Genomic DNA, 17,393 nt, shown 5'->3' with positions numbered 1-17,393 from the left:
GACTACTATCTCCCCAGTCCAACAGGCTTAGCGCTAAAAGTGACATCAAGGGATCACAATCTCTCGAGCAATCTATTCAGAAGCTTTCTCCTTTGAGGAAACAACTTTTCCCTAGTCAAGATTAATCTTGCTTTGATCCATGGGGGATGGGGATATTAAAACGGTTGGATGGGTGACTCAGACAAGGCCAAGTACATTAGTCCATTCCCATCATATCTGGGTGCAAACCAACCCTGAAGCCTCTCATAGACTTTCACCAGAACTAACAAGAAAAACCTCTCTTCTGTAAGATACTGAATGTTGTGGGCCATTATAATTACACTAGAGCTGCTGGTGGCCACCTCTCTCAATACATGAACAAAACTGGCCTAAGATGGAAGGATCATGGAGGCAAGCTGATCTACAGTGGTGCCTAAAGCTAATGCAAGAATATCCATAGATGTTTCAGTTAGCAGAAGGTCTTTTCTTAGCTTACACTACTTTAGCCTGGGTGTCTGTTACTTGCATCCAAATATATTTGTGTTTCTCCTGTAAAATAAGACTATATCACACATAGAAAATGAGATCATTAACAAGGAAGGGAAAAGAAGTTTTTTACTATGAAGTGCTACTGAAAATGTCACAAAAAATGTACCCTCATTAATTACAGCATTCAAGCATGTTGCAAGCAATCACACCTGTATGCAAACAAACTGATTTTAAGCAACCCATCTTGAACTTTCATTTATGTCACTCGAGTTTAATTTACAATAACTGTAGCTACCAACTTCCCGAATTCTCCATCTGTCGTTTGATTGTTTTGAACTTATGAAGACGGTCCATTCCAAGTGAACAATGTAATAATAAGCAATAAACCGACTTTTAGTCCATTGTCCAATTTTCTCACTTCCCTAAAGGAGTTGTTATGAAATCTGTATCTGGCTCAAAAAAGTCATAAGACAGTGAGGGAAGGTTCAGTTTAGAGACTCAAAAAGTGAAAACTAGTTCTGAGTAAATGTGGCAACAGAAATGGGTACATGGCAGACTGTTCCTTCTGGGTCAAGTAGCAGATCAACCCGGCCTCAGCCGACCAAGGGTTGGGGCGGTAAGGTAGGACTAAAGGGCAGGGTCACCGCGGGCCCCGCAGGCCGGGTTCCTGTTCAGCAGGAAAAAATGCAGACCACACCTACGCACCCGGCCAAGCGGGCGGGGCGGCTCAGCCACGGTTACAGGATTGAGGCAGGAAGGCACAGAGGAAGGAAGGGGGACGGTTAGGGGTGTGCGGCTGGCTGCAGACAACCTCCCCGGTCCCGGTCCCCTGCCCACCTCAGGAGTGTCTCGAGCGCGCTCTCGTGTTTGTCCAGCGGGCGACCGACCGCGGCGCGGCGCAGCTTGCTCAGCTCCTCGGCCGCGCGGCAGTACTGGGCCTGCTCTTCCCCGCCGCTCGGGTACGTCTGCTGGATGAACTTCACCAGCGGCTTGGCCAGGTCCACCTCCGAGGTTTTCTTCAGCTGCACCGAGATAAATGTCGCCATGATGAGCGCCTCGGCCGCCGGTCGGGTCAAACAGACGGCGGGACAGCTACGAGGTCCGAGGCGCGCGAGGTACAGAGCTGGCGGACCGGCGGACTGACGGGCTGACGGACGTGAGCTCGGCTTGAGCTTCGGGTCCGGCCACTTCCGGGAGCTCTCGCGCAGGCGCACTCCGCGCGGGGCCCTTGTGAGGTCTGCGGTCACGTGAAGGTGTCGCCGCGGCGCAGCTTAACTGAGCCCAACTACCCCCACGCTGTGCTGTAAGATCCTGCCTTTACTGGTACCTGGAATTCTCTCCTCCCCTCTTAGTGACCCGGGGTGTGGACTAAGTATTTCATGTAAGAATAACTGTTCCTTCACTTGAACAAATGCCCGTTGAAGTATCCTGTTACTGCCACCTATGAGAGTCTGCACCTACCTCCCCAAGATCTGACAGCCCTAGGGTTATCGTGACTTATGACAGTTAATTCAGCCATTGTTGACAGGCTTCTGTGTACAGAGTGCACTGAACCTAGTAGGCAATGACTGTGCCATTATGTCCACACAGGTAAGGACATAAACCCAAGGTAAACAAAAACAGTATCATAAGCAGAAAAAGCAGGGTGCTTGGGATTTAGCATATTAAGGTCTCTTAGAGAAACCTAATTTAAACAATATAATTAGAGTAGGCTTTCTCTGAGAAGCTCAACTTAAAATGGCAGCTGCAATCTGAGAAGATGCTTGACATCAGGAGAACAGAAAAGTGAACCGGGTAGGGAGGCAAGGCATCCCCTAGACGGACAGATAACTTGCAAAGGCCCCAAGGGCTAAGCACTTCCCATGATCAGTGCATAGGGGGGAAAAACACGTGACAAGAACTTAAAAAGTAGAAATGAAAGGAAATATAAAATGGGAGAGTATCCATCAAATCATTCAGAAACTTGTAGTCTACAAGTTAAAGAATTCATTCAGTATTATATAATAAATGGAAAGGAAGCTATAAATGACCCACAATTTACATTATGATTTACATTTTTTAAATGACACTAAGCAATTTACATTTTTTAAAAGCCACCCTATGGATTAATCTGATATTGTGTCCCTTGAAGTGTATGTTACTATCTATAGTATATTCCAGGCAAAAATATTTCATGTGAATTATCAAGCCTTTTCATCTAACTCACAATCTTTGAGAAATACAGCAGATAGATGAAAAAACAAGATGTTACCATAGGAAGTAAGCAAACAAATCTAATTGAAACATTCAGCTGTATAAATGGCCTGTCTCTTCAACAGTTTATTTTCATGAAAAAAAATAGACTGCTTTATGAAATTAAGGGTCGTAACAGTGTGGATTGGATCTTGGTTTAAGCAGACTACTTATAAAATGTATTTTGGGGACCATTGAAGAAATTTGAATATAGATGGAATGAGTATTAAATAAGATGAAACTGTATTGACCTGGAAAGGTGAACATCATTAACTGAAAAGAGAAAGTCACAAAAAGTATGTATATTACAATATCTCATTTTGGTTGAAAAAAAGCATGTATATGTATTTATGTTCAAGAAAAATGATTTAGAGGCTTTTACTCAAAGGTTTTAGCAATCAAAATCTTTGGAAGTGGGCAGTGCCTGTGGCTCAGAGGAGTAGGGTGCCAGCCCCATATGCCAGAGGTGGCAGATTCAAACCCAGCCCTGGCCAAAAACCGCAAAAAAAAAAAAAAATCTTTGGAAGTGGAAATGTATGTATTTTTGTCTATCTTCTTTGTAAATTTTACAACATATTTACTACTTTTGTTATAATAAAAGTTTATTTTACCACAATTTATAAAAATATTTTTGTTTATTTTGATTAAGCTATTCCAGGTTAAAATAAATAAAATATCCTGCCTAGCTGGTGTGCAAAGAAAGCATTAGGAAGGCAAGAATGGAAGCAAGGACACAACTCATGAGACCATTTCAGAAATCCAGGCAAGAGATTATGAAAGCTAACATTAGCACAAGCGAGCTGAATTGATACATTTTTAGTTAAAAATCCAAGAATTTGCCAGTGAACTGGATCAGAACAGGCAAAGAAAGCAGAATAATCAAGGTTGAATTCTGATTGAGGAGCCTGAACATCTGCGTGGTTGGTTGAATCCTGATAGAAGAAAAACCAGTGTATAAACCACTGATCAGGATGAGAGATGGGTGGTGATTGCATTTCAAGCATTCAAGCAGATTCATTAAATTAACAATTGGATATATGAGATTAGAGCTCCATAAAAAGGTCTTGTTGGGAGTCCACAGTCAGCATATAAATTATTCTTAAGCTCCTGGGACTATAAAGAAACATAATGAAGTAGGTTAAAAGCTATCAGGAGATAACAATGTCAGATTAGGTGTTTCTAAAAATGGAAGATGCTAGAGAATCTCGTAGGTTGGTTGACAAGACTGATTGGTGAGGGAATGAAAATTCAGAATAGATGAGGAAAAGCAAAAGAGCAAAGTACATGAAAAAAGGAAAGGAAAGAGTAACCAGAGAAGGGAGGATACCAGGGAAGTGGTTAGTCATCAGCAAGATGAGGTATGTGACATTGTTGAAGCAGAAGAAAAAAGAACATGAGCATAAATGTGGTTAATTTTGTGGCATCGATCGAAGAAGGTTAAGGTGATCTTCTGTGATAGAACTTTGAATAAAATGCAAACTCCTTACCACAGCATGCTCTATCTCTGCCAGTCTCATCAACTTCTTGTTTTGCCCCTTGTTCCTCACTGATTACTGCCAAGTCACATTGCTCTTGTTAGTATTTCAAACTCATTACTTATATACAGTTATATCTCCAGCACTTGACACAAAGCAGGCACTTAGTATTTTTGAATGGGTTTCACTACTTATTAAAATTTAAAAAATCCATTTCTACACTCAAAATAATACACTTTCCCCAACAGCAAGCACACTGACTAATTAAGCAATAGACAAGTGGCCAAAGAATGATAGTATGTTAGGATAGGCAAGCTGATGCTCTGACAAAAAATATTCAGTATCTGAAATATTTCCTTAGTCATATAAAGTCTTCTACGAGACAGACTTTGAGCTGTCCTCTAACCAGTGTCTCGACAATCCAGACTACTTTGATCCTATAATTCAGCCATCTCATCATAAGACTATTTTCACAGGGAAAGAAAGAATCTATAGCATCAGGCAGCAGGGTTTTTTTGTTTGTTTGTTTGTTTGTTTTTTGTAGAGACAGAGTCCTACTCTACTGCCCTCTGTGAAGGCTATGGCGTCACAGCTCACAGCAACCTCCAACTCCTTGGCTTAAGTGATTCTTTTGCCTCAGCCTCCCAGTAGCTGGGACTACAGGTGCCCGCCACAATCCCTAGCTATTTTTTGTTGCAGTTTGGCTGGGGCTAGGTTTGAACCAGCCACCCTCAGTACATGGGGCCAGCGCCCTACCACCCACTGAGCCACAGGTGCCACCCAGGCAGCAGCTTTTCACTGCCTCAGCCCTCTCACCTCCATTCACATTTCACTCACTAGCTAGACCTTCTAGCATAGTGCCACTGAACTACATAGAACTAGGAAGAAAGGACCATATATTAGCACAGTGATTTTTCAAACTGTAGGCCACAGCACTACTAGGGTACTGTGAGAGGATCTTAGGTATGCTGCAAAAATTTTCAAAGATCGTTAGTTAAATTATGTTCAAAAGAAGTTCAAAGCACAGTAAGTATATTCTCTGTTTCACTCTTTTTTTAGCAACATAATTAAAGTGTACCACAGAAGTATAACTATAGGCTCAAGCATGCCATGAGATTAAAAGGTTGAAAACCACCATAGTAGGAAGAATTAATAATGCCTTCTAAGGATGAGTTTCACTGCTTCCAAACTTGCTTATGATGACATTAGTATTCCATCTATAATGAACACGAATGGAACTCATAAAATATATCCTTAGAGTATATTCTCTGCATAATGGGTGTAATATTTGGGGAATATTAAGATCAATAGATTTTCCTTCCTGATAATCCCTAGTTCTGGTGAGCTGTTCATTACTCCTAGTGACTGAACCAATGTGAATAATTGCCTCTTTGGAAAATTAGAGCACTTCTGAAAACAGCTTTGAGTTTTAAAATAGTGTTTCAAGTCCATATTGAGATAGTACCCTAAAATAATCACTTGTGATGATGGAGGAGCCTTTGTTGAGGAGCAAAGAGCTTATAAAACTCAAGTTTAAAAGACTGATAGTTGCTTACAAGGAGTGAGAGAAAACAGGACAAGGATTTGATGTGAGTCAAGTTCCTTCAGCGGAAAGACAAAGCCCTTTTGGTGCTGAGAGGAAGAATCTAAATGAGAGAAAGTGAAGAGCAAAGGGTAAATGTATCCATACTTCCTTACACCACACTATTAGGGTAGACCTAGTGGGGTGGAGGGTGGAACCTAGAGGGAAGGAGGCAACAAGTTGGAACAGGCAGATAGACCCGATGAAATAAAAAACATCAAGGTGGCTCCCACATCACTTGGGGAAGCAGCCTGTGTATGGAGTGGTGTGGTGCAGGGTCACTGGGTTTCTTGTAATATGTAATGAAGAGCTATTTTTCGCCTTAATTTATTTACAATTTCACTTTTTTAATTTTTTTTTTTTTTTTGAGACAGAGTCTCACTCTGTTGCCCTGTGTAGAGTGCTGTGGTGGCCTCCAGAGTAGCTGGGAGTACAGGCACACACCAGGATACCTGACTAGTTTTCCTATTTTTAGTAGAGATGGGGGTCTCTCTCTTGCTCAGGCTGGTCTTGAACGCCTGAGCTCAAGTGATCTACCCACCTAGGCCTCCCAAAGTTCTAGGTTACAGGCACGAACCACCATGCCTGGCCTTTTTTTTTTTTTTTAAGACAGAGTCTTGCTCTGTCTCCCCAGCTAGTAGCTGGGACTATAGGTGTATGACACCATGCCCTGCTAGTTTTTCTATTTCATACTAGTCTCAAAACTCCTGACCTCAAGTGATCTTCCCAATTTGGCCTCCCAGAATAAAGATAAAAACTTTGGAATATCTGTGTATCAGATAACTCAAAATATCCATGTATCAAATAACACAACAACCATCATCAAAAAAAAAAGAAACTATAGGATTAAGTTTACAAGTAAATAACTTCTAATCTTCAGCCAATTCTGTGAGTAGCTGACAGGATTAAAAGGAATATTTCTCAGGGATGCTCAAAAAAATACAACTGGAAGCAAGATAGGTGGATTAAGTCTGCTCTGAATAATAATGTGTAATATTAACCTTACTATGAGAGATGTGGCTTTATAAATTACAAGACAGATGAGAAAGTATATATCTTTTACCTTGTGGTTAGGCTGCACTCCCTATGAATATTAATGCTGTATTTATTTTTGCAAGATGGTGATTCCACAGCCAACTGCAGCTCTACTGGGAGAACAAAGAGGCTCATCTACAATCCATGATAGAAGTGAGTTCTGGTACCCACTCTGTACTTTTCAGTGAAACCTGAATAGGCAAAGCTCCCCTTCTTAACCTGGAGTATGATAGAACTCCCCTTCCCTTACATAGCACACCCTACCCCTGGATAACTCATTGTGCTTTTAGTTTTTATGCCTAATAAATGAATGAATGAATTATAAACAAAATCAAAACTTGTTTAAGTTTTATCTATATTTCTTTTTCTGTTAGCTGCTTGTTTTTATCCTTTAGACTTTTTTTCTATCACATTACTCATTGACTTAGTGACTTACAAGAAAACCATCCATCTGTCATATATTCTGCATTAAATGTTTTGTCATTTGTGTATGTAGTGTATATATACTTAGTGTATATATCTGTTTTAACATTCAAATTAAATAGGTACACATGGTAAATCACATGTACCGTATTTGTGTCCTTCCATGGTAAGGTCAGGAAGAGAGTCCAAAAGATCAGTGCTGCTTATAATTGGCTTTAAGAAATAAAGATGAAAAACTGTAGGCCACACAGGCCCCAGTGTCTGCTACCTCTGCCCCACAAGGTGTCACTGTTGAAACACAGAATATCTGCTGTATCAAGACCTTTCACAAGATGGAGCTATTAAAACTTAAGTGTTCTGACAATCTATAGTTTCAAAGTTACAAACACAAAAGACTCTGTCCTGAGACACACCTGTGATGCTGGGGTAAAATTCTCAGGGGCCGAGCTAAGAACCTATCCTTCCAGCCAGCAATGTTAAGCCCAGGTAACCAGTCCAGGCTCCCCTCTCCTTCATGGTCCATTTCTCCAGAGTAAGCTCTTGTGTCTTGCTGCCATCTCTGGCCAGGGCCACTTGAGATGATATAGTAGCATTGAACCTCCTAAAGGAAGTAGTTGGGGTGTCAATAACTGCCTTCCCAGAAGGTTCCTTAGTCTTTAGGAAAGTTGCCAGATTTCTCCTTAGCAACCTTCAGACTCTGTGCCAAAGAGCTGCATTGTCAGCTCCCAAATGTCCAGCAGCACCTTTCCCCTGCTTTCCTTTTATCTACCCAATTAAAAGAAATTCCACAGTATGTCTTCCAGAACAAAGGGCTACTGGGGGAGTCTCCACTGACAGGGATGCAGCTATTATAGTAGTTTCTCTGCTAACAAAAATGTAAAATTCTGCCCTTGCTGATCAACTTATTAATAACAAAAATGAGAGTTTAACACATCCATTATTGTAACACCTGTTTTCTTTCTTTATTTGAAGCACTTAAGTCCAGTGGATAAGAGTGTCTAGAATCCCAACTGCCAGACTTTGAATTCTAACTATAATTTGTATCATCTGTGTGACTCTGAGTCATTTACTCAACATCTCCAAGCCTCAGTCTTCACATCTAAAAATCATAAAAATAAGGGCGGGCATAGTGGCTCACACCTGTAAATCCTAGCATTCTGGGAGGCCGAGGCAGGTAGATGGCCTCAGCTCAGAAGTTTGAGACCAGCCTGAGCCAGAGCAAGACCTCATCTCTAAAAACAGCCAGGCATTATGGTAGGCACCTATAGTCCTAGCTACTCAGGAAACTAAGGCAGGAGAATTGCTTGAGCCCAAGAGTTGGGGTTGCTGTGAGCTGTGATGCCACAGCACACTACCAAGGGTGACAAAGTAAAATCTGTATCAAAAAAAATCATTGCCAACGGGGTAATTTTAATTAATTTTCTATTGTTGCGTACTTAGGTTATTTCCAATTTCCTAACATTTTAAATAAGATGGTCAGGATTGTAGTTAAATTTTAACTAACATTCATTATTATTTTGTTAGAAGAAATTCAGAGTGACTTTGTTAAAGGACATAAACATTTTTAAAGCTTTTGATCTGCTTACACATGTAACCCTAGCACTCTGGGAGGCCAAGGTAGATGGATCCAGCCTAAGCAAGAGTGAGACCCCATCTCTACTAAAAATAGAAAAATTAGCTAGGCTGGTTTACACCTATAGTCCCGGCTACTCGGGAGGCTGAAGCAAGAGGATAACTTGAGCCCAGTAGTTTGAGATTGCTGTGAGCTATGATGTTACAGCACTCTAGCATGGGCAACAGAGTCAGACTCTGTCTCTAAATAAATAAATAGGCTTTTGATCTGACTAACAAAATTTTGTCTTTTTCCTTTTCTTTCCTTTTCTTTTTGAGACAGGGTCTTGCTCTGTCACCCAGGCTGGACTGCAGTGGCAAGATCATAACTCACTAACTCACTGTAGCATACAACTCCTGAGCTAAAGTGATCCTTCTGCCTCAGCTTTTCAAGTAGGTGGAACTACAGGCACGGGCCACCAGGCACAGGCAATTCTTTATCTTTTTTTTAAGAGATGGAATCTTTCTACATTGCCCAGTCTGGCTCAAACTCCTGGGCTCAAGCAGTCCTTTTGCCTGGGCCTCCCAAAGTACTAGGATTACAGGCATGAGCTGCTGGGTCCAACCTGTTTCTCACAATAGTGTATAAGAGTGCTAAAACCTTAACCAACATTAGCTATTTTGGTTTCTTTAATCTTCACCAATTAAAGAAATAAAAAATCATTTCTTATGGTTTCAATTTGCATTTGTTTTATTTCTAGTTAGAATATGTATTTTTCATGTATTTCTTAATCACATTTTTATGTTCTTTTGTAAATTGCTGTTTTGAATTTTCCTTTCAGAGAATTCATTTTTTTAAAGTACTTTCTACTGTTAAGAATAATAACCCTTTTTTTCCTCCAGTTGCAAATATTTTCCCCAATTTGTTGTTTACTTTTCCATTTTATTTATGGAATTTTAAAGCACCAGGTTTCTGACATGCAGCACTTTATACTCTCATAGACCCATGCACTGTGAAGTATCAGAACATTAGAGATAATGCTCTCAGTGTCCAGAGAGGAAAAAAAGAAAACATAATAAAACTGACTCTGGATTTCTCAACAACATTGGAAGGAAAAAGACAATGAAAAAATGACTTCGATGTGTTGAAGGAAAATGCCTTCCAACCCAGAATCCTATAACTAGCCAACTGCCAGTCAATTTCAAGACTGAATATAGAGGGTGGTGGCTGTGGCTCAGTGGATAGGGTGCCGCACCCATAAACCAAGGGTGGCGAGTTCAAACCCAGCCCCAGCCAAACCGCAACAAAAAAATAGCCGAGCATTGTGGCGGGAACCTGTAGTCCCAGCTACTTGGGAGGCTGAGGCAAGAGAATCACCTAAGCCCAGGAGTTGGTTGCTATGAGCTGTGTGATGCCACAGCACTCTACCAAGGGCGATAAAGTGAGACTCTGTCTCTACAAAAAAAATAATAATAAATAAATAAAGACTGAATATAGAAACTTCAAGATTTGCAAGATCAGAAAAAGAACTATCATTTGTATTGGTTTTCTTTGCTGCTATGACAAATTACTACCAACTTAGTGGCTTAAAACACCACAAATTTATTATCTTACAGTTCTGGAGGTCAGAATTCCTAAATCAAGGTGTTCCTTCAAGAGGCTCTAAAGGAGAATCAAGGTTACTAGAGACTACCTGCATTCCTCATCTTGTAGTCCCTCCATACCTCCATATTTAAAGCAGCCCCCAAGTCTTTCTGGGTCTCCTTCTCTCATACATATATAACACATGCACACACACTTCCTCCCATCCTGTTATAAGGACCCTCATAACCACATCAAGCCCCTCCACCCCAGATAATCCAGGGTAATTTCCCTATTTCAAGACCTTTAACTTGATCCATCTTCAAAGTCTCTTTTGCCATTTAGGGAAACATATTTACAAGTTTCAGAGCTTAGAATATGGACATCTTTGAGGAACCAATACTCACTCTACTACACCACCCAATCACATTGTCTCTGCTAAAACGAGGAAGTAATTTGAGAAAGAGGAAGACACAGAATACAGAAAATAAAAGACCCAATGCAGAGAAAAGAAAGGGACTCTTCTGTCTGGTAGTAAAATCATGCTGTCCCAATGACAAATACATAGCAGTCGTGATTGGTGCAGTGCCATGAGAGACAGCCGGGTCCATAGTAACAGACTTTCAGTTTGATGAAACTACCAGAGGATGTGCTTCATCAAAACAGGAAATAAATAAGTGTAGAAAAACATTAAAGACCAGGAAATCTATGATGCTAAATAACATCATGATGCTAGATAACATGAAGAAGAACCAACAGAAATAAGTGACATCAGACACAGCCCCGGCCGACTCCAGATGTTGGAATTACTGAACACAAATAGTAAAATAACCATATTTACTATGTTAAAGAACACACAACCAAGCTGGAAAATTTCAATGGGACTTGCACATTTTAAAAGAACCAGGTAGGATTTGACAACAAAAAGATGCTATAAACCAAATTTAAGATCAGTGAATGGATTTCCAGCAGATAATAAACCGGAAGATATATTGAAAACACAATCATAAAACACTGCAACACTCTTCTGGGAATTATATTTGCATAGATATAATGATGTAAACTCTGACTATATGACCAACTATTGTAATATAACTATAGTGAGAACATTAAGGATAATAGAAGACAGAATGAAATTTTGTAAAAATAAATTCTAATCCACTGTAACATGAAGTTGATAGGTAACAACAGCAGTGCCTGGATATTAGTCACACATAGGTAGAGGTACAAATGTCAGAAGAGACACCTGAAAGTTCTGCCAGGGAGGAGGAGTGAAGAGAGCAAGGAGGGAAGAAAAGGGAAATGGTGTGCTTTGTCATAACATTTTTAGTACTGTTTGGCTTTTCAGATGTGTACATATGACTTTAATAAATAAAATGTAAATTAAAAAATAAAGATTAAAAAGCCATAGACCTGGATGAGATCATGAGATAGAGAAGAACATCCGAGCCCAGGACTCCTCCAGTGTTCAGAGGTCAGATGAATGAAGAGGAACAAGCAAAAGAGACAGGAAAGAACAGTCAGAACCACAAAAGGAGAACCCTAAAAGAGTGGTGTCCTGGAGGCCATGTGGAGAAAATATTTTAAAAAGGAGAGAAAATCAGTCATGTCAAATGCTATAAGAACGAAAATTGATCAGTAAAGGTGGTGCCAAGAGTAACCTTCAAGAGCAATTCTGGTGGAGGGAAAGCCTTAACTATGTGGGTCTAAGAGGGTATTATGACGATGGCAAGAGCAGCAACTCTCTGGTAAGGGAAGGAGGATGGCTGTTGGTGTGTCAAGAGACAGTTTTGTCTATGTAAGTTTGTGCCCATGTTTATAGTTTCAAATGAAAATATTTAAGTGTTGACAGGAATGACCTATTTTATGTTGTAGGCTCAAAACGTGATATATTATTAAAATAAATTCTACTGGGTCAGATAGCATCTATGAGATCCAATAACAATAAAAAATAATTGCTAGACACCTTAAAGGGATGTTTACTGATGGCATACAATGGACACTCAGAGAACATTGAATGAATAAATGTAATCCCAGCAATTGTATCTGCTCTGCTAATATAAGCTTCGTACCAGCTAACCAGAATTTAAACTGGATTACAAAACTCCTAAAACTCTTTAAATGGATATATCGTTCCTTATGTAAAAAATAAACTCAAAAACATGAACCAAACCAGGAAGGCATACTTGACATGAAACTGATTTAAGTTCCTGTTCACGTTGTTTCAAAGAAGTACACTGTCAGATTAATTTAGAAAGAATTGAGTTAGGTCATGGCAAGTTGAGTTGCAAGAATGAATGAAGTTTATAGCCAAAATCATTACTGAGTTGCCCCAGAGAGGATGTGGTTCAGCCAATTACGGGAACTTTGGAGTGAAACATTTCATCCTGGCCCCCTAGGCCTCTCTCACTCCTTCAGTCCTGTTTCTAGACTAACAGTTCTCTTCTGTTTTCTGCGCTCTCCCTAAGTTTTTCCAAATTATAAGCAAAATACATGATATGTTGAAATTACCACCAAAGATACTCCTAATTCTTGTATCATGATAGCCTCAGAGCAAACTTCCCAGGCTATAAACAAGAGAGCACACCTCAACTAAGTTCAGATAAGCTCTGGTATTATCTCTAGGAGTAAAGGCCATGACTTCTGGCCTTTATTCCTTTTTTCCATATATGCACTTGTTCAAAGTCTACCTTCTTCCTCAAGTATTGCACAGGTGGTTAGAAATTGACATCGATCTAGTAAAGGAGGCAGTGTAGGGAAGTATAGCTCTTCCTGTTCAGTAATTACAAAACAGCTCTTGAGTTCAGGGATCATTTGCTATGCAACCAACAGACCCTAAACAATATTTGCTTAGAGGAGAAACTAATCCAAAACAAACTCAATTAAGTATTCTTTTGAGCAACTTATTTAGAGTCTTCTGACCCTGCAAAATCTGACCCTGCATGATTTTACCTATGCTTTGTTAAACTGTGAATCACCATGGTGGTCCTCATTCTGATCATTTTTTTTTTCTTTTACAGCTGACAAGCTGAGACTGACCAATATTTTAATTCTTCACTGCTAGGGAGAAATGAGTATTGCATTTTGAAAGCAGCACATCGTATCTAGTATATCCAGTCTTAACTGTTGAAAGGGAACATTGAAGATTTAATAATTACTAAGCTGCCACATACTACAAGATAGCCCAGTAATACTGTGTCTAGATCTGACATCTGGAACTGCTGTAGCCATCTTTCATCCATGAGGAGAATAACAAAAAACATTTTTGGTGAACTTTGAATATGTGCGTTCAGATTTGCTCACTGCATGACCCTGAGGGTGGCAAGGAATCAGAGTTCCAGAAGGCACCAGAGCAACTACTTTAAAGAAAGCAGGTAGTAAGTTTCATCTCTAGACTCAACAAACTGGCCTGGAGCATAGCAATCAGCTGTGCTAAACTCCAGTACAACCAACCAACTTTGAACTAACAATCCAAGGAGTTTTGAAACCAAGCCATCAGTTTTTTTTTCTTGTGAAAATTTGTGATTTCTGACTTTATAGTTCCCACCCTTGTCTTTGGCTGGAGACACAAGCTTCAAAAGTCTATGCTTCCTCTTAAATACCTATAAACATGTAAATCCTTAAGACTTTACATTAAATTTGCCTTCATGTTATTCCTTTCATTTAAACACTTCCTCTGTCCTGGAATCTTTATTTTTCTTTAGTCTGGAGGTCAAGGCTGGTAGACACCCAAGCAAGCAAAGCAGAAAGAACCTGGTTCCTTGATATCTTTATGTTACTATGAGCCCTCCTACCTCTGGACTTTTTGTTATGTATATAAATTTCCTATTTTGTTTAAGCCCATTCATCTGGGGTTTTTTTTTTATTATTTTTACCAAAATTAAAAGAACTGATATACCTTCTTTCGTTGCTCTGTCAGAAATAGTGTCCCCCACGACATCACACTGCTCTGTGTCCTCCTTTGTGTCTCTCCATGTGACTGCTCACTACCTCAAATTATGTTACAATTTGTTTGTTTGTTTACTTGTTCATTGCTGATATTACCACTAAAATATAAATCCCCCAGTAGGGACCTTCATCTATCCAGATCCTCAGTGTCTAGAAAGTGCCTAGCATATTACAGACACTTAATAATACTTGATACATAAATGTCAATTTTATCCAAAGGATTACCTATTATCTTAGGTTGGGTTTCCTAGAAACAAAGCCAGAGACAGGGCTCCAGGAGCATGTGATTTATTGAAGACATGCTCTTAGTTAGAAGAGGAGAATGAGAGTGGTAGGATAAGGTAGGCAGAGGAGCCGAACAGGGTTGTGATCTCAGTGGAACAGGGATGTGATCTGGCCTTAGCCTGATCCTCTGAGAGGATCTAGCCTAGAGCCTGATTTGCAGCATAGAATTGGTACCACCTTAAAGCAAGGGGGTCAGTTTTTTTTTACTCAAGTTAGAAATCTGTATTTATTGATTGTGTGCTAATTAGGGGAAGAAGGTGATGTTATCTCCTGACCAAGTCAGCTCCCATTCTACCAAGGGCAATTCTACAGAGAAGGCAATGATGAGTAGTTAGCCTGCAACACTCATAACAGCAGGGGGATGGGCATACTGGTCTGGTAAAAGGGACCTAAGTGAGAGACCAGCCATGTCCACAATATATATCTGGGGAAAAAAATCTCCTAGAGAATTACTATAAACAATTCAACGTAATAATAGAATTCAGTAAAATGGCAAATTATAAAGTCAATAGTACAAAATCAGTAAGACATCTCTAAACGATAATTACTAAAACACTGGAAAACTTAGTGGAAGAAACTGTCTTATTTTAAAAAATGATAAATGGATTAAATATCTAAGTATTCACAAATAAAACTGTACAGGACTTAAAAGGAAAACTTTGAAATTCTATTTGGGGATATAAAAGAAGACAAGCAAATTGAAAGATATAACATTTCTTGGATCAAGAGAATGTTAAATATATCACTATGTCAAATATATTAATTTTTACTAAATCACCCTATAAATTCAATTTAATTCCAATTAAAGTACAAGCAAGAATTTTTTACCTTGAAAAACAATTTTATAACTCAGGATAAACAGGAAAATTTAAGGCAAAAAAGTGTGGAGAGGGACTAGTCCTACAATAAATTGAAGTTACAATAATCAAAACACTTTAGCACTTGCAAAAAAAAGATCCTTGAACAGAATAAAAGATCATCCCAGGCCAGGCCTACAATCCTAGCACTCGCTCAGGAGTTGGAGACCAGCCTGAACAAGAGAGAGCACCCCCCTACTAAAAATAGAAAACTAGCCAGGGAAGATGTGGTGGGTGCCTGTAGTCCCAACTATGTGGGAGGCTTAAGCAAGAGAATGGCTTGAACCCAGGAGGTTTGAGATTGCAGTGAGGTGTGATGATACCATGGCACTCAACCCCAGGGTGACAGAGTGAGACTCTGCCTCAATAAATAAATAAATAAATAAATAAAAAATAAAGGATTCCAAACAGATCATATGGAGAGTTAGTTTGTAATAAAGGTGGCATCTCAAATTTATGAGAGAATAAAAATGTATTGTTACATGTGGTTTCAAAGCTACCAGGTAACTTTGGGGAGGCAAAAATGCTGAATCCCTACATCATAACTCCTTAAATCAAAATAAATTCCAGAGGGAAAAAAGATTTTGAGTAACTAGAAGAGAGTATGGGAACACATATTTGAATGGGGAAAGACTTTCTAAGCAATACACAAAGACCAAGAATCACAAATAATGAAGAAAGTCAAAGTTAAATGACTGATAAAAATATTTGCTGCATAGTTGACAGGCTAATTTCTATGCTTTACAAAGAGCTCTTATAAATCAATAAGATTAAAATTGGGCAAAGGATTAGGACAGTTTAGAGAAAGAAATACTGATGAGCAATAAATTCCTAAAGAGTGGTTTGACTGGCTTGGTGCTTGTGGCTCAAGTGGCTAAGGCGCCAGCCACATACACCTAAGGTGGCAGGTTCAAATCCAGCCTGGACCCACCAAATAACAATGATGGCTGCAACCAAAAAATAGCCAGGTGTTGTGGCGGGCGCCTGTGGTCCCAGCTACTTGGGAGGCAGAGGCAGGAGAATCGCCGGAGCCCAAGAGTTGGAGGTTGCTGTGAGTTGTGATGCCATGGCACTCTACCCAGGGGGATAGCTTGCAGCTCTGTCTCAAAAAAAAAAAAAAAAGGAGGGGTTTGACTTTATCCATAGTTAAAAAAATGCAAATCCTTACCAAAAATATTTGTACCTCCTTAATATTTTGAAATTCTTAAAAAAGAAATGCAAATTTAAACACTGGAATAGTTTTCCCCCTTGGGATTGGCAAAATTTTTCTCAATACTTTTTCAATGAATCTGACAGTGTACATATTAGCCAAGTAGTGGTAATAAAAATGTGGAGAGACAGGGCACTTATATATGATTGGTAGTATTATAAACTGGTGGGATTTTTTGCATAAGTAATTTGGTAGTCATTATCAATTTAAAAGGCACATACCCTGAGTCTCTAAAGTTCACTACTAGAAATATTCTATATGCTATACTGCAAAAGTTTACCAAGATAGGATGTATAAAGATGTTCAGTTAAATATTATTTGTAACACAAAAAAAAGGCAAAAATCTGAAAATAGTCAAATTTCCAAATAAGAGGATATTGGTTTAATTACTAACATAGAATATTCTGAAACCAGTTTTTAAATGTGTATGGTAGATTAGACTGTGCTGATAGGGATATAATATATAGTGGGATATTTGGTTTAATTAACTGGGCCCTTTATTAAAAAGTTGCCATGTTCGCTATTCATAGATGAAAATAATAATGAAACACGTGTATAATGTTAAACTCCCCAAAGCAAAAGCTGTTACAGACTTGTATGTGGGGGCAGAATAGGACAGTGATTGAGACTACTGGCTGTTAGTTGTCCATCATTACATAACAAGATACCCTAAAACATAGCAGCTCAAACAATAAACATTATTTATTTATTTATTTATTTTTGAGACAGAGACTCAAGCTATTGC

The 17,393-nt window shown here is 39.3% G+C and overlaps 1 protein-coding gene across 1 annotated transcript in view; it reads right to left on the bottom strand.

Moving 5' to 3' along the window:
- Nucleotides 1-1,728, bottom strand: part of PDCD6IP (programmed cell death 6 interacting protein) — a 64,947-nt gene extending 63,219 nt beyond the window's left edge. Inside the window, exon 1 of the mRNA XM_003781785.3 lies at nt 1,306-1,728. Within this exon, the coding sequence (XP_003781833.1) occupies nt 1,306-1,514 (209 nt within the window). The 5' untranslated portion in view covers nt 1,515-1,728. The remainder of the gene's footprint in view (nt 1-1,305) is intronic.
- Nucleotides 1,729-17,393: the final 15,665 nt, after the last annotated feature.

The sequence above is a fragment of the Otolemur garnettii genome, unplaced genomic scaffold (genome assembly GCF_000181295.1).
Source record: "Otolemur garnettii isolate 467f Iridium unplaced genomic scaffold, OtoGar3 scaffold00002, whole genome shotgun sequence".
NCBI classification, from domain to species: domain Eukaryota; kingdom Metazoa; phylum Chordata; class Mammalia; order Primates; family Galagidae; genus Otolemur; species Otolemur garnettii.
Note: the sequence above shows the minus strand (reverse complement) of the source record. Positions and strands in the feature narration are given on the sequence as shown.